Source organism: Ctenocephalides felis, unplaced genomic scaffold (assembly GCF_003426905.1).
Source record: "Ctenocephalides felis isolate EL2017-DRISC unplaced genomic scaffold, ASM342690v1 CF-g0.4_SCAFFOLD_03572, whole genome shotgun sequence".
NCBI lineage: Eukaryota > Metazoa > Arthropoda > Insecta > Siphonaptera > Pulicidae > Ctenocephalides > Ctenocephalides felis.
Window position 1 is genome coordinate 9,904,847 of NW_020539726.1, and position 25,452 is coordinate 9,930,298.

The 25,452-nt window shown below is 33.3% G+C and overlaps 1 protein-coding gene and 1 non-coding gene across 2 annotated transcripts in view; both read right to left on the bottom strand.

The window, feature by feature from the left end:
- The window catches only part of LOC113388052 (GTP-binding protein rhoC-like), a 28,987-nt gene extending 8,920 nt beyond the window's left edge, over positions 1-20,067 (bottom strand). The window contains exons 1-6 of the mRNA XM_026625463.1: positions 19,641-20,067; positions 14,755-14,762; positions 14,503-14,642; positions 14,319-14,433; positions 13,606-13,723; positions 13,345-13,544 (exon numbers count right to left, since the gene is read on the bottom strand). Coding sequence (XP_026481248.1) covers positions 13,345-13,544; positions 13,606-13,723; positions 14,319-14,433; positions 14,503-14,642; positions 14,755-14,762; positions 19,641-20,067 — 1,008 coding nt within the window. The remainder of the gene's footprint in view (positions 1-13,344; positions 13,545-13,605; positions 13,724-14,318; positions 14,434-14,502; positions 14,643-14,754; positions 14,763-19,640) is intronic.
- A 1,444-nt stretch (positions 20,068-21,511) lies between these two features.
- Positions 21,512-21,673, bottom strand: LOC113388642. The gene has a single exon (XR_003368193.1). It is a non-coding gene; the product is annotated as a U1 spliceosomal RNA (small nuclear RNA).
- Positions 21,674-25,452: the final 3,779 nt, after the last annotated feature.

A 25,452-nucleotide genomic window follows, 5' to 3' on the forward strand; every position in this document is an offset into this window, starting at 1 on the left:
AATGGTAATGAATTTTGAAAGAATGTCAAAATTTGTGTCAAAAAGCGTTTTTTTGAAATGTTTTAATCATTATTAAATATACTATTCATAATGTGATAATTTATTTGTAAGGTAAAGAAATTAATATTCAATCCCATATTTTTATATATTATTAAAAATATCTCCAAATCCTATTAATTTAGTATTAATATCAAATCTTACATTTATTTTTTATATCTTACATCACATATGCTTTGTTGTGTTTACGTAACGGATTGCCAACAAAATCATGTTTGAATACTACTACAAAGGTCATTAACTAATACGAAAACTTTGTGATCTATTTTCTTTTAAATGTGTTATTTCAGTACTGCTGGGTAATGTTAGATATTCTAAATTAAAATCATAGTTTCTTATTCAATACTAGAAACAGATCGTTTTTTTATAAATATTATTTCAATGCGCTGTTTAAATCTTTTGAATTGAATACCTATATTCTCGTAAGATCTAAACATTGATGTTTATCTATTGAATTACAGACTAATTTATGAGTAGGGAATTAGGTAAAATTATAGATATTCCAATACTATCATGTTTTTTACTCTACAGAGTTGTTTAATATTTGTTCAATTTTTTTTACACTTCGTCAGTATTTTCTGTAGGATTTTCATATAAAGAGTAAATTGATAAAAAATGGTACATGTATTTTAACTTCAAATATATTGCAGTGTAATATTATGTTTATTAGAAAGTATTGAGCTCTTTTTTTAAATATTACAAACATTTTTGAAAACTAACGGTTTCATCTGTGTCCACGAAACTAATAAATTATCTTCATCAACTATAAAATATTCATTGTTATTTCATTGATGCAAGCCATGCAATAATTAATAAATTTTAATCAATAATATTAGTACACTCTTACACGGTACAAAATTGTAAACTAAATTTTGAATTTCAAGTTTGAAATGATTCGAATGTTTACAATTATCAAATATCTCGTTAAAAAATTTAAGATAAATTATCTCTTCTCTATAACGTGAAAAAGTAGTGATACACAATTCAAAATTATAAATTAAATTTTGAATTTCAAGTTTGAAATAATTCGAATGTTTTTAATTATAAATATCTCGTTGAAAAATTTAAGATACTTTATCTCTTCTCTATAACATAAAAAACTTACAAAAACTTGTTAAAAACTTTTTAAAATTTTGAAAACGTTTACCGCACTTATTTAAGGGAATAATATTAATACGATATCGATCATATTTATGCCATATGGATCTTTTTATTTCCTATTTTATTTCAGAACAAAAATTTGCTCCATTTTCTAATTCTTCTGTCAAGAATCGTAACATGATGTATTTTCATCGGTCAGTGCCAACATTTTTATAGTGACAAAAATAAAAAACTACGTTTGTGTTGTGAGTTATTACAAATGTTTATGTATTTTTAAACTATGTTAAATATTTATTTGCGGGGCACAAAAATCCAATTTGATTTTGAGCAATTATATTGTGAAAACCAAATATAACATCACAAATAGCATATATGAAACTAACAACTATCGCAACTATCTAATTATGTTCAGTAAAACTCCCAACAAATTTATCATTATAGAAATGTGTTTTTGCTGTTATTCAAAAATGTATAATCTGTTCCTTATTACCATATACGCGACTATTGGTCCAATATTCTATTTTTATTTTAAATAAATTTTACGTAATAAAGCTATATACGTTAATCAACCAATGCAGGATAAAAATTTCATGGGTACCTACGTTTTTTTGCAGAGATAACAATGTACACAAGCTTGATCTGGTATTTCTTCAGAAATAATCAGCAGCAGAAGTGGAATAAAAATCTTGTAAAATTACTTCTTTTGACTAAATTTATATTTTTATATATTATTAACTTCTTGTTGGGTAAGTTATAGTAATCGTAAAAAAATCGAAAATGAAAACATTGAAATCTGAACATTTTGGGAAAACATTTAAATCAATTGTTATTAAACATTAATCAAAATTTGTATATTATTATTTTTTTGCTCGAATATTTAATTGTGGTACGGAAAGTTCCAGCAATTTGCCTTAAAGCACGATGCCATGCACCACTTGTAAGCTTTTATATAGGTTATATAAAAAAACTGTTTAAAATAACTCATAATCAACAATACATCTTATAAGACAAATAAATATCAAAAATAACGTATTCTTTAAAATAATATTAAGATCTTGAAAACTAAACAAGAGTGCTCACACACCGAAAAACTAACAACATTGCCGTCTATCGCCAATTTCAAATATTGTTGTTAAAAAATTCTAAGTTTACTTATTTTTGATATATCGGTGGTGGACCTTTCTACCCGCAGACCCTTAGGTCCTGCTTTACTCTACACTTATTATATATATATATATATATATATATATATATATATAACAAAGTTAACAAAATAATAAATTTATTCTTCTGTTTAGTAATTAGAATTTATAAGTAAAAATAGCGCCTTCAGTAAATAACTATCTAAATTCCATTGCCTTTGGCGATGAACGTGAGGAAAATCCGGTAGGTTGTAACCACAGAAATAACTTTGTTTAAATGTGTCACTATTTCTGTATATCGTTTGTTGCCTAAATAAACACATATACAAATGAGTCACACGAAAACTAGCTTGTATATTGACATGTTGATGTCATATTTTAATGATGAGTTCTTTAGTAAAACTGCAATAAGCTGATGATTGGGCTCATAAATGACATTTTAGCTCGTAAATTAATATGCAAAAATTCACTCATTTAAATAAAATTATTCCGACCTTGATATTGAGCTTGATATCAAAATGTATATGAAAATTCCACCGAAGGTTATAGATCTCAAATATAATTAATTTCCCGCAGGGTAAGTTAAAGCAATCGCACAAAAATTGAAAACGAAAATTTTTATATATCTAGTTTCAGGGGGCTCTAAACATTTTGACATACCTTAGAAAAATTGATATATGTGGGTGTGTGCGTTTACAAATTTTTATCTACTCTACGATTTCCGGAACACAGATCAACCGATTTGAATAATTCAAAATATTCATTTAATATTAATGGGCAGACGTGTTGATTAATTTTTGGTAAAAGCAGATCCAGCCGTTTTGAAATACGGAGAATAATATTTATGCAGATTTTAAGTGTCCGATTTGAATGGCAAAACAAAAAAATGATTAAATTTGTGGAAAGTCCAGCTAATTCGGAAATCCAATGAAATGGGTAAAATAGATGCCATTCGGCGGTCAAAAATAACCATTAGATATATCTGCACATACAATTTTTAGATAATTTATAGAGATTTTAGTAATAAGTACAAATTTTGTTTATATTTCTATGGTTTCCTAATCAATATTTCAACTCGAATATTCTAATATGTACGCCAACAATGTTAGAAATACATTTTTCATATACATCGTCCTACACATATAAAAATCAGTGGTTGACCGCTGGGTTGCTCTATCGCAAATAACACGATTAATTGGGATGTACAATAGCAAACACAGCTTTTTAAGCACATAGTTTCTTATCGTTGTTAAAAACATTTTATTAGTATATACTCATTTCTTTTTCTTTTATTAGTATTTTATTTCAAACATTCATTACAGCAGAATAAAACGCAAAAACTTGACTGTATATTATAAGCTTCATTGTCATGAAAAATAGAATGATACTACATATCGAATGGACAAATAGTTGGAATTATTATGAGAAAATTGAGATTTAAAATTGCTTGCAGTGAAATTTAATTTAATAAATCTCACTAAAAAGTAATAAAGAGAATAAAATTTACTGATCATATTGAATTATGCTCACAACAAAATAAGACACCGAAAGTAATTGATTAGAAGTTTTAGCAAGTGTCAGAAAAAGTAATTACGATGAAAAGAACTGAATTTGACTATATTAGAGTATAAATCATGTCATGTTCAGGTTTTTATTTTTTAACTAAAACTATCAATTATTCTACCATTTTACAATTCTGCGCCAACTTTTGATAAAACTTTCCTACACATTTTATACATTTTTAAGAAGGTTCTCCAAAGTCAATAGAAAAATCTTAAATTTACAGTTTTAATACACAACAACAAAAAATTTTGATACTTGAAAACATAGGGCAAATTGTAATTACTGTGATACTAAAAATGTTATGGTTCTAAACTTCTAAATTTTACATAAACAAAATTAATAAAAGTTAACCACAATAACCAAAAATGGTAATGATTCACCAAAGCTCAAAGTTGCACTTAAAACTCATAATTTTCAAACAACTTGAATTTTTTTTATTGAGGTCAATGCTATCACATTGATTCTGCTTGATGTCAATGTCTAGGACATCCTTTATCTTTATATACATCTCCCCGTCTAGTGGCAGATTACCTGACCAATATTCAACAATTTGTAGGCAATAATTGATCCAAATGGCCAGATATATCTGTGGTCAGGATTAATCAATTACATGGAATTATCGATATAGACCAATATTAGTATAATGATATGGGCTCAATCTAAAAAATGTTCAATTTTTATATCCAGCCGATATCGGCTTCAAATTTGACCAATTGTATATTGCTCGTAGATTCCACCCACATTAATTTCTCAAACTTTATTGCTTGGTTATCAATGTATTTCAAAAACTAATTTGTAGTGCAACTTTGAATAATTTTATTCAGTTCTATTTATTTTTATTACTCTAATTTAAGAGTGTTATTTATTAGTATTTACCTGCCGTTATATAGTATAATTAATTATTGAGCACAAAAGATATCTTCAATAAGCAAAAAATTATTTACTCCAATTATTTCCTCTCACAGATAAAGCATATGTTTGTGAGATAATTCAGTTTTATTAGCTTTCGGTTAATAATCTTCGTCTTCAGCCAAAACACTTAGAAGACCGTGGCATCGTATATCAACTCAGTCGTCAGTTTAGCAGTAAATCAGAGTTGAAATACTACCAAAGGCTTGGCATATAATCAACAAGTGCTCGCCAGATTATTTACACTTACTGATCCTCATAACTTAGTTAAAAAACACTTAACTTTATCTTTAAAATTATTTAAACGTTAATAAAAAAAAACGTGATAGACAAATTTGTCAAATGGTTAGCTTGACTCTAATATAATAGTTATTCCTGCTGTAAAAACGCCATTGAAAAATATGTAAAAAAATATAAATATCTGTAATGAAATATTACTAAACTGTCTAAAGTTGACTAAAAATAAATTGAAATTGATATATATTGCATTCACAAACAAACAATAGGGTAGGGCGAGGCACAAAGGTCCAATATGAATTTGAGCAATTAAATTGCAAAAACCAAACTACAACAAATAACACATAACAAACAAACAGCTATCTGAATATGTTTGGTAAAACTCTTATTAAATTCGTCATCGTAGAAATTTGTTTTTTTCCTGCTTTCCACAAATTTGTCACCCGGTTGACAAATAAATAGGCGGGGTAAAATGCGACTACCAGGGGGCAAACAGATCCAATGTCTAATTTTAATTATAAAGTATTATACGAAATAATAGCTACAATATTCAACCAGTGCAAAATATAAATTTTATGAGCATATTGTTTACAACCATGTACAAACTGTATATAACCTAGATGAAATATTTTCTCATAAATATTCATCAACAGAGTTGGAATAACTATTTATTAACTTCCCGTAGGGTAAGTTATTGTAATCGTTTGGCATACCTCAGAAAAAATGGATGTGTGTGTATGTATGGATAAAAATTTTCGTCAACGTTTTCGGGCGCACGGATCAACCGATTTGAATGGTTCAAAAAACATTCGATTCCTATTGTAGGGTGATGTGCTGATTAGTTTTTGGTAAAGACAGACCCAGCCGTTTCGGAAATTTGGTGGAAAGTGTGCCGAAAATAGAAGTCGAGATTTTGAGAGAACTGAGCATCCGATTTGGATTATCTAAAAAACATTTAAAGGCAGGTCCAACCATTTTGAAGATAAGGAGTTAAATGTGCAAAAAATTGCAGTTTTTGGGAGAACTATGCGTCCGATTTGAATGATTCAAAGAACTTTCTGCTTGTTTTAACAAAATAATTGCTTTTGTGTCAAAAAAAATGTTTGTTTTATTTTGTTTTTCAAAAAAAAATTTTTTTTCCAGTATTTTTTTCAAATTTTTTTCTGTATATCGAAAATAATTCAGATTTTCAATTTTAATTATAACTAAAGTTCTAATATACTTTAAACAAACAATTTCAACTTTACAATTCAATTTATATAGTTCTTATAAATATTCGACCATGTTACAGTATTTATAATAATCTATTTGAAAACATTTAATAATTTCGTCTTTTAAACCAAGCAACAGTGCTCACAACACTTGGCTTTGCAAATATTGCCGTTTATCTGCCTACATCGACGTCGCAAGAATAAAGGTGATGAATGGTTATATATGGTTTTCCCTCTACTTTCAAATATTGTTGTAAATTTCAGATTTCGGCGGTGGACCTTTTTAACCGCCGACTTTTAAGCCCCGCTTTACCTTGTATAGCTTTGAATAATTTATATAGTCTATGGAGCGAATTGCTGCTCCAATGTTCAAAACTGCAACAACGCACAAGCAGAAAGCTGTTCGCTTCATACAGGGCAATAAAAATATTTACCCAAATATCAGGTATAATTTTAAGTAGTACAAGTTTAAGCGTCACCAAGAAAGCACATAAAAAGTACCCGCTTGACGAGCGAAAGCAGTCACAATTCTTTTAAGTTTGTTATTATAATTAACCGCCCGACTCGCGAAACCAGTCATAATTAAACAAAAATAATATTATGAAATCTTACTAATAAGTGAAATAAATTATTAAATTACAAAGTGTGTTTCAATATAAACCCAATTACATTTATGGGAATTGTCCCAGTCTATTTATAAATAGTAAAAAGAATTACTAAACGCAATAAAAAAAAATATGTATTAGAAGTAAAAATTGTTGTCATAATAAATTATCTATAAATATTGGAAAATGTGTTTTTCATACCTTAATTTCACGAGATTTTAATCACTAGTTCTTGGAAACGAAACAAAGATCTAAAGATCTTTAGAAAAGCATTTATAACATAAGATCATTTATGTTATCAAAAAAATTAACACAAACACACTTTAATTCACTTAACAAATTTTGAATCTCACATCACAATTCTAATTTTAAACGTTCGTCAAAGGAATTGTATTTTTCGTTTTAAATGTGTCTCCTCGTTATAATAGCTAAATTCATACTGTTCGCCGGTAGTAGAATTTGCTCGCTGAAACTATTAACAGCTTGGCCTAGTATCACGGCTAGTCTAGCTTCCGTCTTAAACCAACAGTTAATAGCAGATCTTCGGCTTAAATCTACTAAAGTTACTAATCAGTTAGATTTTTTTTGTAGAAGTCACTGCAACTAATCATAATTCATTCACTTTCAGAATAAATTTTATAATATATAATTATGTAGACGACAAATATGAAACTATATTCGTAAAATAATTGAATGGATAATGTATTAAGTTTAGAAATATCACATGTCTAATAAGTAGTGGATTGCCCACATATACGAAATTAATGTATCTATAGTAAAACACAGTAAGTTGATACAATTATATTAAGTGTTGAAGTAAAAACAAGATAATAAAAAAGCACGCACATTCTAGTATGAAGTAGAAATTAAATGGTATATATCGCAAAAAGCAGCTATAGTTACTTTAAAATTGACTTTATGCTAATATTCAAATTAATAATATTATATCTTGAAATGATTGAGATACTAATATTAACTAGTGGGGTGTATGGCATCGTACCTTAAAGCAAATTGCTGGAACTTCCCTTACTGAATGTTCTCAAATAGATTATTACAAATATTTTAACATTGTCTAATATATATATATAAGAATTATATAAACTGAATTGCAAAGTTGAAATTATTTGTTTAAAGTATATTAGAACTATAGTCAGAATTAAAAATAAAACCTGTATTATTTTCGATATACAAAAAAAAGTTGAAACAATTTTTTTTTCAAAATCAATTATTTTGTTAAGACAAGCAGAAAGTTCTTTAAATCATTTAAATCGGACGCTTAGTTCTCTCAAAAACTGCCATTTTTGCACATTTAGCTCCGTATTTTCGAAATGGCTGGGCCTGCCTTCGCCAAGAACTAATAAACACTTCTCGCAATCATTACTAATTGAATGTCTTTTTAGATAATTCAAATCGGATGCTCTGTTCTCTCAAAAACTCGATTTCTATTTTCTGCACTCTTTGCTCTTTATCTCCGTAACTGCTGGACCTGCCTTTGCCAAAAACTAATCAACTTTTTTAACCATTTCAATCGGTTGATCCGTGCGCCCGAAAACGTGACCAAAAATTGTATCCATACATACATACACACACACATCCATTCTTTCTGTGGTATGCCAAAATGTTCAGAAACCTTCAAAACGTCGAGGTAAACTGGTAACTGGCAATTTAATAACTTATGATGTGTGTTCGTTTTATTAATATTCAGGTTATATAATGGTTATATTCCAATTCCAAAAGATCACTGCCCGGATCTCGGATCAAAACAACTGTGTTTATAAACATGTCCCTAGATCTCTGCATACATACATACATACCAGCGCCACAGTGAATTCGTATCCTATAAGTACCGCGCGCTATACTGTATTTTCATTCAATTTATATAACAGAAATAATTGGTCATAGATTTTCAGTGAGCTTTGTAAACTAACAAAATCACTAAACACCAGCATGACATATTACGAAAAATAAACAACAATACTTAACATTTTAACAGTATCTCCATAAATCAAACGCGCGACTTACACATAATGCACTTTAACTCTAACGGACTTAAAAACAACGTGGACGAACTGAGGCAGACGATAACAAAATACGATCTGGACATAGTACTGATTAACGAGACACACTTAAAATCTACGGACAGACTATATATCAACAATTACAAAGTTTACAGAAACGACAGACAGACGGACGTACGCGGATGGGGCGGCGCTGCGATTTTAATCAAGTCTAATGTCAGACACGAGCAAGTGCTAAACCTGACAGCGGGCGGTTCTGAAATAACAGCTATCAATGTAGAAAAGAGAGGTCAAAAAGTAACCATAATATCGATTTACATCCCGGCAAGCGGACTAGATCATACAAACTTACAAAGACTACTGGACTCTAACAGATTTGTTCTTATGGCAGGAGACTTTAACGCTCAACATACATCTTGGAACTGTAACTTTAACAACGCAAACGGAAACAGACTTTACGAATACCTGACCGAACACAACACCACGGACGCACAACTACACTATCCTGACACGCCGACCAGATACGCAACCGTACAGACGCACCATCACAGCACGATCGATTTGGCCTTGATAAAAAATCTTCACATAACATCCAAACCCATAACTAGAATACTTTTCAACTCTGACCATAACCCTGTTTTTATGGCTATCTCTGACAGACTCGACGTCGACCATACTCCAGAACGCAACATTTTAGATTATTCCAGAGCCAACAGGGCACTTTTTAGAGACATTATTACAGACAATATACGACACACGATACCTATAGAGACCAATACAGACATAGAGGAGGCTGTGACACATCTGACACAGACGATCACGGACACCATCCAACACACAATACCGCTACGACACGCAAATACATCCACATTTGACACACTACCCCAACAAATATTAGTAAAAATTAAATTAAAGAACAAAATGAAGAAACTGTGACAGACTACTAAAGAAACACGTGAACAGACTGACAAAAATTATTTATAATGAGATACGTGAGCACCGGAACGACACTTGGACTAAAAAACTAGAAAAATCAACACTGACCCGCACAAAGTTTGGCAAACGGCCAAAACGCTGACCAGGAAAACAACACCTATCTCGCCACTCAAACTACCTGACAACAACTACCCCACGACACCAACAGACAAAGCAGAAATTTTGGCGACAAACTTTGAAAACATACACAGACAAAACGCCGACATGTCCAACGCAGACTTAAGACGAGAAATACACAATGCTATTCAAATTTTACTGAACAATTTAACGACATAGACTTACGAATAGACCCAGCCACAGTTTCTGAAATAAAATCAACAATCAGAAAACTACCGAACAGGAAAGCACCTGGACCGTAAGGACTACAAAATATTATACTGAAACAACTACCAACAAACGCATACATACTGATTACACGATTGGTTAACCGAATAATGGCCAAAGGCCACTTTCCTGCTTTATGGAAAACATTAACCGTATTTCCTATCCTGAAACCAAGGAAACAGCCAGAGTCTCCACAAAATTACAGACCAATCAGCCTCCTCAATACAATGAGCAAAGTAACTGAAAAGATACCTATCAAATGCATCAACAGACACATTAAACAAAATAAGATTATACCAGACACACAGTACGGCTTTAAGGAACAGCGCTCTACGTTATATCCACTCACACAACTAATAGAAAAGACTGTACTCAACTTCAATAGACGAAACCATACCGGATTGGTGTTGCTAGATTCCGAGAAGGCCTTTGACACCATCTGGATGGACGGACTGATACATAAATTCATAACTCGTAACTTTCCACCGTAAATCACAAAGCTACTCCATTCTTACCTCACAGACCGTAATTTTACAGTACAAGTAGACAACACACCCTCGACGATTAAACAAATGACGGCGGGAGTACCGCAGGGCTCGATCATGGGACCGCACTGTTTAACGTCTACATTCACGACATACCCACTGACGCCGACACAACGTTACTGACGTTTGCTGACGACACTGCTATATACAAATCATCACGATCACCTACGCTACTGACTACAAAGATACAGGCACACATAGACAAGCTAACAGAATATACTGACAAATGGCAGATCAGGATCAATCCGCAAAAGACGGAGGCAATTTTATTTACAAAGAGCCGAAATGCCACGACTAGACTGACTGACTTGGACAAAATTAAAGTATTGGACTGTGAAGTTGAGTGGTCCAAGGATGTCAATTACTTTGGTGTGACCCTGGACCATAGGCTCAGCTTCACGAAACATATTAATACGAAAATTGGACAGTCTTGCGGGATGTTAATTAAATCTACTGAGACCTCTCTTGAACCACAACAGCCCGCTAAGCGTGAAGAACAAGTGGACACTTTACTTGACACTTATAAGACGGTTACTGACATACTTCGCTCCAGCATGGAACGCTACGACTAAGACTAACTTACGGAAACTACAGACATTACAAAATAAGACACTACGACTAGTACTTAACAAAATAAGAGACCCACTGACTAGACATTACTACTCTTCAAAATACATACACAAACAGACTGACGTACCGATAATACTCGACTATATAAAAAAGCTCGCCAAAAATTTTTATCTAAAATGTGGGGATCATTCTAATAGTAACATCGCAGGCCTCAGCCAATACTATATACTGATCGACCCATAGCGGCTAAATAAGGAGCATATTATTTATGTGACTCCTCTCTCTTAAGAGGAGTTAACAAAACATATAATTATTAATAATAAAGAAATTGTATTTTTTGGGAGAAAGTTTATTTTTCTCTTTTTTAGTACACACATACAATCATATTGTATACATATTGTAATCAATACCTATCATATATACTAAAATCATATATGTAATATAAAATACCCACGGGTAGAAAAGTATGTACAAAAAGCAACAATGAAAAATGTATTTTAAATATCGAAATAAATACTTTTGTCTTGTCTTGTCTTGTCATTGGTCATAGATGAAAAGGTAGAAACAAATGATTCTCTCATTACTACGATATTCTAGGTATATTGAAACAATGCAAATAAGTGAAAAAAATAGTGGTCATTTCAAACCCAATTTATTTGGGTTCAAAACTTAAAAACATATACCGTAACAGAATTCTGTAGTCATTACGAAACTTATTAACACCAGAAACATTGCCGTATTTAAGCAAACTTGAAAATAAATGGCAAAAATATTTCAAGTCTACTTTTCGAAATTGCGGGATACTCACGGAATTATGTTCACTGGCCCAGTTGTGTGAACCTATACGGGAGTCATGAAATTGACAATTTTTTGACAAATATATGCTCGATTTAACTATAAAACTAATCTCTTATTAATACTGATCAATAACTTCACAAATTTGAATCGATTAAGCTTATCGGAATCGAATAAAACCTTAAGCAATGGAACCATCTCATTAACCTAACTAGCTAACAAGCCAGTACAGAATGGTGATCGGGTCATGACAGATGCGCTCAAAAGCTTTTTACTGCTTTAAAAACTAATATTTAAATTGGAAAATCGTGCTATTTTGTTAGGATTCAAATTATGATTGATTTTTCAAAAAAAAAATCGATTTTACCAAAAACGGATACCATTTTTGAAATTAGCGTCCCAAACATCAATTTTTTGATAAAAGTTCAAAATTGCAACCAGATTTTGTTCTTTTGCTGTGGTAGGCGCCCTGAAAGCTCACCATATAAGATAATTCCGTCCTTTTCTTCAAAAAGACTTTTTCCAATTTGTTGTCGATCATAAATTATCCTAAATTAATTATCATAAATTTAATTACATTTGAAATAAAAGTGTAAGTTTAAATATATTTAAAAAAAATCCGTTGATAGTAAATCCATGGTTTTAACTTGATATCATTTTCAAATCGAGAAAATGTATTTAAAAAAAACGTGAATAGTTAATCCATGATTTTAACTTGATATCATTTTCAAATTGAGTAAAATGTATTTAGGAAAAATTCCGTGCATAGTAATCCGTGGTTTTAAATAATCATTTTCAAATTGAATAAAATAAATTTAGGAAAAAATCCGTGGTTTTAACTTGATATCATTTTCAAATTGAGTAAAATGAATTTAAAGGAACCATAAATAGTTTTAACTTGATATTTTCAATTTGAGTAAATTGTGTCCTTAAAAAAGCGGTTTATGATTTTAAATAAATTGAGTAAAATAAGTTTCCAAAAAACGGTTTTAACTTGATGTTTTATAATATATATTCTAATTGAAAATAAGCCCATCCCGGGCACTACAATGTAAAATGGAAATTGTAAAAACGCTCTCATTACTTCTCCCTGAATCTGGTTGGAGTTTAACTCTGCTCACAGACCTGCCCCAGGGCAGTTCTACCAATTATTTTATTATAGAGTTCAAAATACAACATTTAAAAAAATAGCAAATTTTTTGATACGGTTTGATGGAGTTATAATTCCACATATGAAAATCACAATATCACGTAGTTATAAATTATGATACATTACATTTCAATTTTCCTGCGGCATTTTCCTTTTGCAACACAGCTCGAACTGCCTTTTCAAAAACAATATTCACATTCGTATATTCAAGTGCTGAACATTCTACAAAATCACTTGATCGAATCTTTTGGTGCATTGCTTGACCTTCTTCAAATGTCACCAAACCATGGGTATTAGTTTTTCTCAAATCGATTTTAGTTGCTGCAAGAAATACAATCGTTAATTTAACTGACGGGAGCACACATAAGATTGTTTCACCTACCTATTATGATAATTGGCGCCTTTGGTGAATACTGCCGAATTTCTGGATACCATTTTGAATGCACATGGTCCAAACTATCGCGGCTATCAATTGAGTAACACAGCAGAAAACAATCAGTCTGTAATTTTGTAATACAGTTTGTCATATCAATAATGTTTACATCGATAGATATGTATATTTAACTATCTTTATCATTTATTATTTGCCATAATCTAGGAAAATTTTAATCCTTTGCGCAAAAAAAAATTCATAAAAATTGTGGAAAAAAAATTTTAAGAGTTTATTACAAGAAAACGGCCCAGCGGATCTTTGCCAAAAACTAATCAGGTCGATTCCCAACCAATAGCTTTCGAACAGTTTTTGAATTTTCAAAATCGATTCAGAATTGCGGGTTAAAACGTGCACGAAAATTTTTACACTTTTCTGCGATTTACAAATAAGCGGCTCGGCCGATCGTTGCACAAAATTGAGAGTCACTAGTCCTACTCGAGATATCAAATGGCTTTTAAATTTTTGAAATCGGTCCAGTCGTTTTTCACAAGACCTCGATTTACGGCAAAAAATCTGTTCACACACACACATACTTTTTCCAAATTTAGTCTCATTCGATTCAGAATGGGTTAAAACTTCATAAAGTTAGCGAAATCGGATTTTTTTATGACAACATTAACTTCTCCTTCGGGAAGTTAATAAAAAATATTGTATATTCTTACATTTGGATAAGAAAGAGGCCGCAACCTATCATAATCATCCTGACCTGCTGTTTCCCAAACATTCAACATGTGTGTGCATCCGTCTACTAATACATTAGTTGTGTAATGTTCAAAACTAAAATCAATATATAAATGAAAAACTTATAATAACGAGAGTCATTACCAATATTCAGATTTAACTCACACTGTAGGTAAAAATCCATAAGGAAAAATTCCTTCGATGTAAGTTTTCAGTAAGCTTGTCTTCCCAACAATGTTGTCTCCAACTGCAGTAACTCCAATAGATTTCTGTTGTTCTTCTGCCATTTGTAACGGTAATGTATTCTAATGAAATTGCTTCAGTAATCGTGAAAATCTTCCACAAAGAACTTCTAGTTCAGTAACATTGACATATGAAGATGTATAAAGACAAAATAATAACGAATACAAAATTTACTTCAGACCCTGTAATAAATTTTGAGAAATTGAATTATGATCAATTACAAGCTTTGGATACGTTATCAGCATTGAACAGATATCTTTGATAAGGCAGACTGCAGAATTCATTTTTAAATGATAAAATATTGATGGTATTTAGTATACTCTGGAAAAGATATTTCAAATTATTACTTAAGAACAAATTTTAAAATAAATAAATTATAATTATTGAATATTAATCATATATTAAATTGTTAATTAAACAAACGCAATTTAATCTACGTTTGCTTTAAAACTCAAGAAAAATAAAATGACATGATGTAAAGTATTGGAGCCAGTGGTGGCGATGTCGGTTAGAACGTGGGCTATTAGACGTAAGAGCTAATATAAAACCCCACGCGATGGGTTGCCTCTCATAAAATACGTTAGGTTTTAAGTCTTCAACAAACAGCTTATAGAACATGTAAAGTAAGAGTTATGATTTGTGTTAAAACAATAACTAGTGGGGCGCATGGCATCGTGCCTTAAGGCAAATTGCTGGAACTTCCCGTACCAAAAATTATTTTTTTTTTTTTTAAATTAACATTTATAAATTTTTGACAAAAATTTACTTTTTTTGAAAAAAAAAGACTTTTTGAAGGAAAATTTATTTTGAAATATTTTGGAAGATCTGAACTTGTTTTTCAAAGCAATCGTACTGCTTTAACTGCATAGAGACAAAATATAAAGCGCGTAAGCGCGGCGTCGCTGTCTAACGGGTAAACATTGGTACGGAACCCATAGGAAAATGAACAAAATATATACTTATTGTTAAAATCTCTATAAAATATCTGATAATTTGATGTACATATGTCTAATGATCATTTTTGACCGCCAAATGGCATTTTTTTTTATTTACGAACTAAAAACTAAAACATTTTACTTGTATTGACAAGATGAAGAACCCATCAAATTTTCATAAAAGCAGGTCTAGCGGTTTCGGAGATCTAATGAAAAAAGTAAAAAACAATGCCACTTGGCGGTCAAAAATGATTATTAGACATATGCACATCAAATTATCAGATATTTTATAGAGATTTTAACATTAAGTATAAATTTTATTTGCATTCCTATCGGTGCCGTACCAATGTTTATTCGTTAGACGGCGACGCGGCGCTTACGTGCTTTGACATTTTGTCTCTATGCAGTTCAAGCAGTACGATTGCATGTTTTTTAAACCATTCAAATCGGTTGATCCGTGCGCCCGAAAACGCGGACGAAAAAATGGGGACACACAAAACACGCACACACAACCATTTTTTCTGAGGTATACCAGTAAAATGTTCAGAAACCTTCAAAACGTGAAGATATGCGAAAATTTTTATTTTCGATTTTCGGCCCATTACTATAACTACTCTACGGGAAGTTAAAAATGACCCAGGCTAAGCACAGTCTAAGCGCCACTTTGGTACAAATGTTTATCCAAGTGCGTTTAGAGTTATTTATGTACTGGAGCACTTTTCCAATTTTGTGAAAAAAAACTATTGAAAATTGTGAAAATGTCGTCAAGCTAAGCACAGTATAATTGAAAATGTCGCACATTATTTGCAAATGCGTTTAGACTGTGACTGTACGGGAGCACTTTTTCAATTTTGTGTAAGTTAGGAAACTATTTGTATTATGTGTAGAATTCGAAATGAAATGACTTATGTTCTGGAGATAAATTGATTGACTTATGATTTACATTTGATTTTCAATTCAATTCAAAGACTATATATTTCAATATATAAAAGTATGTACATTGCATATTATAACATGGGTTTATTACCCGTAGGTATTGTATCCTTCATTGGATTTGGTTTTTCAAACAATAATTAAAGTATATGTAAAACTTTTTGACAAATCGTGTGGCAAAAAAGAGGAAAGAAACTTTTTCCCCCAAAAAAACCACAAAGCAATATTTATAATAATAGTTAATTATACAATTAAAAAGAAAAACAAAAATAAAAGATTTATTCTCATCCAAGTATCAATTACCGCTATGGGTCGATCAGTATATATTTTGGCATGGCGTGATTGCCATACCAAATATCGTCTCTTGTGTATTGGCCGAGGCCCGCGATGTTAACATTAGGATGATCCCCACATTTTAGATAAAAATTCTCAGTGAGCTTTTTTATAAAGTCTAGTATGGTTGGTAAGTCAGTCTGTTTGTGTATGTATTTTGAAGAGTAGTAATGTCTAGTCAGTGGGTTCCTTATTTTGTTGAGTACGAGTCGTAGTGTCTTATTTTGTAATGTCTGTAGTTTTCGTAAGTTAGTCTTAGTCGTCGCGTTCCATGCCGGAGCGGCGTATGTCAGTATCGGTCTTATTAGTGTCAAGTAAAGTGTTCGCTTGTTCTTCACGCTTAGCGGGCTGTTCTGGTTCAAGAGAGGTCTCAGTAGATTCAACATCCCGTAAGCCTGTCCAATTTTTGTATTAATATGTTTTGTGAAGCTGAGTCTATGGTCCAGGGTCACACCAAGATATTTGACATCCTTCGACCACTCAACTTCACAGTCCAATACTTTAATTTTGTCCAAGTCAGTCAGTCTAGTCATGGCATTTTGGCTCTTTGTAAATAAAATTGCCTCCGTCTTTTGCGGATTGATTTTAATCTGCCATTTGTCAGTATATTTCATCAGCTTGTCTATGTGTGTCTGTATCTTTGTAGTCAGTAGCGTCGGTGATCGTGATGATTTGTATATGGCAGTGTCGTCAGCAAACGTCAGTAACGTTGTGTCGGCGTCAGTGGGTATGTCGTGAATGTAGACGTTAAACAAGGATGGTCCCAGGATCGAGCCCTGCGGTACTCCCGCCGTCACTTGTTTAACCGTCGAAAGTCCGTTGTCTACTTGTACAGTGAAGTTACGGTCTGAAAGGTATGAGAGTAAAGTTCTCGTTATGTACGGTGGAAAGTTGAGTTGGATAAGTTTATGTACAAGTCCGTCCATCCAGATGGTGTCAAATGCCTTCTCAAAGTCGAGTAACACCAATCCGGTATGGTTTCGTCTGTTGAAGTTGAGTACTGTATTTTCTATGAGTTTTGTCAGTGGGTGTAGTGTAGAGTGTCGTTCTTTGAATCCGTATTGTGTGTCAGGTATAATTTTGTTGTGTCTTATGTGTTTGTTAAGTCTTTTGAGTAGTACCTTTTCGGCTACCTTACTCATTGTGTTGAGGAGGCTGATCGGTCTGTAGTTCTGTGGTATGTCTGGCTGTTTCCTTGGCTTCACTATTGGAAATATGATGGAGGTTTTCCAAGAAGCGGGAAAGCAGCCTTTTGTCATTAGTCTATTTATTATGCGCGTAAGTAAAATGTAGGCGTTCGTCGGCAGTTGTTTAAGTATTATGTTTTGTAGTCCGTCCGGTCCTGGTGCTTTTCTGTTCGGTAATTTTTTAACTATTGTCTTTATTTCGGAAACTGTGGCAGGGTCTATTCGTAAGTCTTTGTCCCTGTGGAGGTCAGTGAAGTCTTGAATTGTCTCGTGTACGTCTTGTTTCAGGTCTGCGTTTGACATATTGGCATTTTGTTTATGTATGTTTTCAAAGTTTTTTGCCAATATTTCCGCCTTGTCTGCTGGTGTCGTTGCGTAATTATTGTCAGTTAATTTGAGTGGAGGTATGGATGTTGGTTTTTGCGTCAGTCTTTTTGCTGTCTGCCAAATTGTGTGTGGGTCAGTATTTATGTTCTCGAGTCTTTTGGTCCAAGTGCTGTTTCGGTGGTCACGTATTTCGTTGGAAATAATTTTTGTCAGTCTGTTAACATGTTCCTTGAGTAGTCTGTCACCGGTACGTTGCCACAGTTTCTTTGTATGATTTTTAAGTTGTATTTTCAATCAAATATGTTCTGGCAAGTCGTTGGCTGGTGTTGTTCTTGAGTCTAGTGTCGGTATAGTCTGTTGTACGGCGTCTGTGATTGTCAGTGTAAGGTGTGTTACAGCCTCCTCAATGTCAGTGTTGGTATCGATTGGCATAGTGTGTCGTGTGTTGTCTGTGATGATGTCTCTGAAAATTGGCCAGTTGGCTCTGGTGTAATCTAAAAATTTGCGTTTGGGAGTCTGGTCGACGTCTAGTCTGTCTGAAATGGTCATGAAAACTGGATTATGGTCGGAGTTGAAAAGTGTTCTTGTTATGGGTTCGGATGTTACGTGTAGATTTTTTGTCAATGCCAAATCGATCGTACTGTGGTGGTGCGTCTGTACGGTGGCGTATCTGGTCGGCGTGTCAGGATAATGTAGTTGTGCGTCTGTGGTGTTGTGTTCGGTCAGGTATTCGTAAAGTCTGTTTCCGTTCGCGTTGTTGAAGTTACAGTTCCAAGATGTGTGTTGTGCGTTAAAGTCTCCTGCCATAAGTACAAATCTGTTCGAGTCCAGTAGTCTTTGTAAGTCCGTATGTTCTAGTCTGCTTGCCGGGATGTAAATCGATATTATGGTTACTTTTTGACCTCTCTTGTATACATTAATAGCTGTTATTTCAGAACTGCCCGCTGTCAGGTTTGGCACTTGCTCGTGTCTGATGTTAGACTTAATCAAAATCGCAGTGCCGCCCCATCCGCGTGCGTCCGTCTGTCTGTCGTTTCTGTAAACTTTGTAATTGTTCATATAGAGTCTGTCCGTAGGTTTGAAGTGTGTCTCGTTATCGTACTATGTCCAGATCGTATTTTGTTATCGTCTGTCTCAGTTCGTCAATGTTGTTTTTAAGTCCATTAGAATTGAAATGCATTATTTGTAAGTCTTGCGATTGGTTTATTGTGATGATGTAAGAAAGTTCAAAATTGTTGTGTATTTGTCGTTATAAGTCATGTTTGTGTTTAGTGTTTTTGTCAGTTTTATATCACACTGAAAATTTGCTTTACCTGGGGATCCGCAAATAGCTTCCTGATCTCGCCCATAGCAGTAAAGAGTCCTTCCGGAGTGTTGAGATCTGGATCTGGCTGGTTGGTTGTAAACTCGACCATTGATGGTGTTGGCCGGATCGGTGCTGGTCTTGGTGATGGTGAAGGCCAGGCCGGTGATAGTGTGGACTGCAGCGGAGGTCGGTATGATGTCCGTGGGACAGAGAGTTGAGGATAATCAGGTTTGAAGTTAGGGCCGGTGTTTGTCGGATTTAGAGCTGACGAGAAACTTCTTGTCAGTGGCATTGGTGTTGGAGCTGGCGCATATACTTTTCTTCTCTTAAGAGTATCGTTTTCCTTCTTCTCAATGAAATTAAGGAGTGCGGAGCACTGAGAATAGTTCGCCGGGTGTTCTTTCTTACAATTGACACACATCGGTGCCTCGGTTAGTAGTTTCTTGCACGCACCTGGCGCGTGCATCTCGAGGCACTTTATACACCTGTACTTCATATCGCAGGTGTACGATGTGTGTCCAAAATTCAAACAGTTGTGACACTGTAGAGCCCTATTTTGTGACCTGTATGTCTCCCAAGAGAAGATGTGCCCTCCAATGTTACTAATTTGCTTCAGCTCCGACATGTCTTGATCTTTCTCCAGAGAGACAATTTATATGGGCAGCTTATGTTGGCTGCCATCCGATAACTTTCGTTTGATCTGTATCACTTGTCTGACTTTAACTCCTTTCAATAAGAGGTCTTCGCAAACTTCAGCTTCGGGTATCGAAGGATGAAGTCCAGTCATTGTAATTTTCTTCGGCAAATCTTTTCTCATCGAGTATGTGTAGAATTGGTAATGGCATTCTCTCAATACCTTTTTAACTTGCTCGTGTTCCTGGATTGTATCTGTAAAAATTTTGTGTAATTGCGTGTTGAAAAACTGATATCTAAATTGGATCTTAGTTATGTCTCTGATGTACTTTATTGTTTTCAATTCTAAGTTTGCCTTGATGATGATGGGTGGTATTTTCTCAGGTGTTTTGCTTAACTTGTTCGGTGATTCTCGATTGCCAGACTCGGATGGCTGCTGTCCAACATTTCCCTCTGGTTCCTTCTTCTTAGCTCTCTTTCTCCGTGACACTTTTCTATATTCGTTCAACTCCCTGTCTGTATCCATGTCCGATCGGTCCGATAGTGCATTGAATTTGTTTTTGAGGGCACCGCTGGTCTGTACCTCCATGCTCATTTTGATCTTCTTCCCAGGCTTCTGCCTGGGAATATCTTGGGCTCTTCAATATACTCGGCACTGATTTTAAGAAAATAAATCAAAAGTACTTAAAACAAATAAATTTAGAAAAATCACTTTCTAAAATGCGCTTATCCTCTAACCATTACCAACACCGACCCAGTGTTTGGAAAGAGGAGTCAGCAAAAGGCACGTTCACCTTTAAAATTTAGAACACTGAACAAGGTGTATATTACCTTGTTAGTATTAAGCCCGGTGCCTTTAAAAAGGCAAGATTTAGAATCAATTCCGGACTTATTACTTATTTCACAAAATCTATTGACACTTCACTCTCTTCTACATTTGATTTGCTCAGATATAACAAGATAATGCAAAAATAATGCAAGTTACAGTATTTCTAATAATATATTTGAAAAGGTTTAAAATTTCTCGAATATTTCATTACGGTACGGGAAGTTCCAGCAATTTGCCTTAAGGCACGATGCCATGCGCCCCACTTTTTCATCAATTTTAGAATATAAATAGTTTATTACATCAATTGTGTTACAGTCTTTTTTACAATCTGTCCACACTGTTATAACGAGTATAGTCATGTTAGCCGGCGTGTAAAATACCGTCAACTTCGCTATACGAAACAACCTAATGTTCTTTCTTTATGTTTTCTATGATAAGTTTATTATTACCGGGACAGCGCGTACGCAGTCCCGACTACCAAAAATTACGCGCCCGAGTTATCCACATTAGGGACAATCGCAGGGGTCAGCCCAACCGAGGTGCAATGGAAGGGCCTCGCCCTGGGGGAACCGCCTTGCTGATCACGGTAGCCCCCACGCCAGGTAAGTATGCTCTACGGTCGAAAAATTGTCGACTAACCGAGAACGGTCTATGTTTCACAACGTGCAGATAGTCGCTTGCCGAGCGTGAGCTACGCGCAGACATCTGTTAGTACGTACTACGTAACATAACACTGTGGAGCGGTTCTACGATACAAGAATATAAGCGGGGCGCAAGGCATCGTGCATTAAGGCAAATTGATGGAACTTCCCTACCAAAAATTATTATTTTTTTTAAAAACAATTAACATTTTTAAAGAAAAAAAATGTTTTCTTCATTTTGACATATTTTCGAAATTCTGAACCTTTTAACTTCCCTTAGGGCAAATTATAGTAATCGCAAAAAAATCGAAAATGAAAATTTTTATATATCTTTACGTTTCAGAGGTTTCTGAATGTGTAGGTGTGTATGTGTGTGCGTATGTATGTGTGTGCGGATACAAATTTTCGTCGGCGATTTCGGGAACACCGATCAACCGATTTGAATAATTCAAAGAACATTCGATTCGATTTGATAAGGAAACGTGCTGACTAGTTTTTGGTGAAGGCAGGTCTAGCCGTTCCGAAGATACGGGGGCAAAAAGTGCCGAAAACGGTAACTCAGTTTTTAAGAGAACGGAGCATCCGATTTGAATAATTCAAAAAACATTTTATTTGTATTGATTAAATGAAGAAGTGTCCAAATGTTTGAAAAGGCAGGTCCAACGACTTTGGAGATATGGAGGAAAAAGTAAAAAAATGAGCCATTTGGCGGTCAAAAATGAACATTAGACATATGCATATCAAATTATCAGATATTTAATAGAGATTTTTAATAATAAGAATAAATTTTGTTTACATTCCTTTGGGTTCCGTACCAATGTTTACGCGTTAGACGGCGACGCGGCGCTTACGCGCTTCAATATTTCGTCTTTATGCAGTTCAAGCAGTACGATTGCTTTGAAAAAAAGTTAAGAATTTCCAAAATATGTCAAAATAAAGAAAACATTTTTTTTTTTCAAAAAAATTTTGTTTTCAAAAAAAAATTTTTTTTTTCAAAAAAAAAGTAATTTTTTGTCAAATTTATAGTTTCTCAAAAATCTAATTTTTTGGAAGTAATTTTTTTTCAAAAATGTTAATCGTTTTTAAAAAAATAATAATTTTTCGTACGGGAAGTTTCAGCAATTTGCCTTAAGGCACGATGCCTTAATTGCCTTAAGACAGAATTCCACTTACAGCTAGTTTTTAAAGCAATCATACTGCTTTAACTGCATAAAGACAAAATGTCAAAGCGCGTAAGCGCCGCGCCGTCGTCTAACGGATAAACATTGGTACGGAACCCATAGGAATATAATCAAAATTTATACTTATTGTTAAAATCTCTATAAAATATTTGATAATTTGATGTGCATATGTCTAATGATCATTTTTGACCGCAAGGTGGCATTTTTTTTACTTTTTTTAGTAGATCTCCGAAACCGCTGGACCTGCCTTCATGAAAATAACAAGTTCTTCATCTTGTTAATACAAGTAAAATGTTTGTTGAATTATTCAAATCGGACGCTCCGTTCTCTTAAAAACTGAGTTACCGTTTTTGGCACTTTTTGCCCGGTATCTTTCGAACGGCTAGACCTGCCTCCGCCAAAAACTAATCAGCACGTCTCCTTATCAATACAAATCTAATGTTTTTTAAATTATTCAAATCGGTTGATCGGTGTTCTCAAAATCGTCGACGAAAATTTGTATCCGCACTCACACACACTACACAGCATTAAGCGTGTTTATTCACGACTAAAACATTGATTTTCTAAATTTATCACACAAAAAATCATCGTCAGCCTTTGTCCATCGTCACGTGTTGAAAATTGAAGTCTTTTAAAAGGTATAACAAATTCAGAAAGAATTAATATATAGCTTTTGCGGTAAAGGTACAATAGCACCTTGGACTTTTCTACCTAAAATAATTGCTTCAATAATGTTGCCTATTATTTTTATAATTTCGTATCATATTTTAACTGGCTTTCAGTAATTTTAATATCTAAATTACATTTTTCTCACCAATAATTCAATGTACATTATCATTAAATGATAATGTATATTGTAATGATAAGAACTAATTAGAAGAGACAAATGTTTGATAATGTTTTTCAAAAAAGAAATTACTTTTCAAGTTACTGGATACAGAAAGTTTGTTTTTTTGGCGTTTTTCATCGTTTTTTGCGAATATTTCTAAAAATATACATTTTAACGAAAATCATGTAATGAACAAAATTATATCAATTAAAATTTTAATAAATCGGTGTTTTATAAAGTGTTCTAGGAACAGTATTAGGCTAGATATGAAAATGGGATTTTATAGTGCACAAAATAAGCTTTAAAATTAGTACTGCTGCATGTAAAATGAGTGAGCTATCATGCAGATTAAAGACGCTTGCAATGTTTTTTTTCATTTAAATCAAATAGTTTATGAGTGAGTTTATGAACTTAAGATAAATTTTGGCCTATTTCCGACACACGTTTTTTTACCTCTCCATTTATTTACTGCAATAATTTTGTTGGTCGTAGGTTGAAAAGAGCACATGTGAACAGAATTTGACAAATTAATTCACTTCGAACATGAACATAAATTTTATGTGTAATATAAAGTATCACCATGTGATTATGACAGTAATTTAATATAAATTCCGGAGATAACTGGATTTATTGAGGCGTAAAAAAAACGTAATTTGGGAAACTTTTCTTTAGCACAATAATTTTATCATAGTTATTTTTTTGAACCGATTTTGGTCGAAAGGTAAAGACTCAATTAAAGCCCGTAACTATTATACTTCATAATAACATTTTAATTCCTAATATTTCAAAGAAGTGATCAATTATAGTCCAAGAGCCAGGTGCAAATTTGGTTAATTATTTCTTCTCGATAGATAATTGGCGATACGCATTAGACAACAGTATCATAAAGCCCTATGACCGTCAGCTGCGGCACAGTGGGGGGGATGAGTAATTGTAACCCCCCACGCTTGAAGAAAAAAAAAATAAATTCACTCATTTCCTCTCGGCTAAAAGTTTATCAAGTTATAGCTAACCCAATACCTCAACCAAAAAAAAAAGTCAGCTGGTTATAACATAGTGCATTGTACGTCAGCTGATGGCTAGATCATGGGAAAAAAATTTTCGCTTTCAGTGATATCCTCTCGGTTAAAAATTTACCAGATGATAGCTTATATGTAACAATTGATAAATATATACGTCAGCTGGCTGTATCTCGGTGGAAAAATCGTCAGCTGATACTTTGAAGGTCGTTACGTAGAAGTTAGCCAGAAGCATTTACTGACTATTTAAAGGCATCAGCTGACCAGGTTTTCTTCGACTTATTGCTAGCTGATTTTTTTTATTCATCACAATATTATATTTAAAATCAGCTCACAAATTTTCGTGTGGGAGGAAATGACGCCTCTTTAACACGTTCACTGCGTAAGAATTTTTTCACTACTAGTGCGTATGGCATTACGAGGCCGAAATGTGACACAGAACACAAACTACGAGGCATGGAGCAAGCAAACTTCCATATCGAAGGCCCTGACCAAGTGCGAAAAAAAGATTTTTCTCTTGAGCTGAAGAACGTTAATTTTATGGAAGCACTGGTACAGTTTCTTATTGAAAATTGGGAAGAAGATTATATGTGGCCGTATATAAAGGATGTAACAGTTTATGTGAGTGCAGACTCTTGTTTTCGATTCATAGTTAATGACTCAAAAGTTATAAGAACTCGTGTTGAAGAATTTTCTGCCCGGCTCACGAAGAAGCAGAC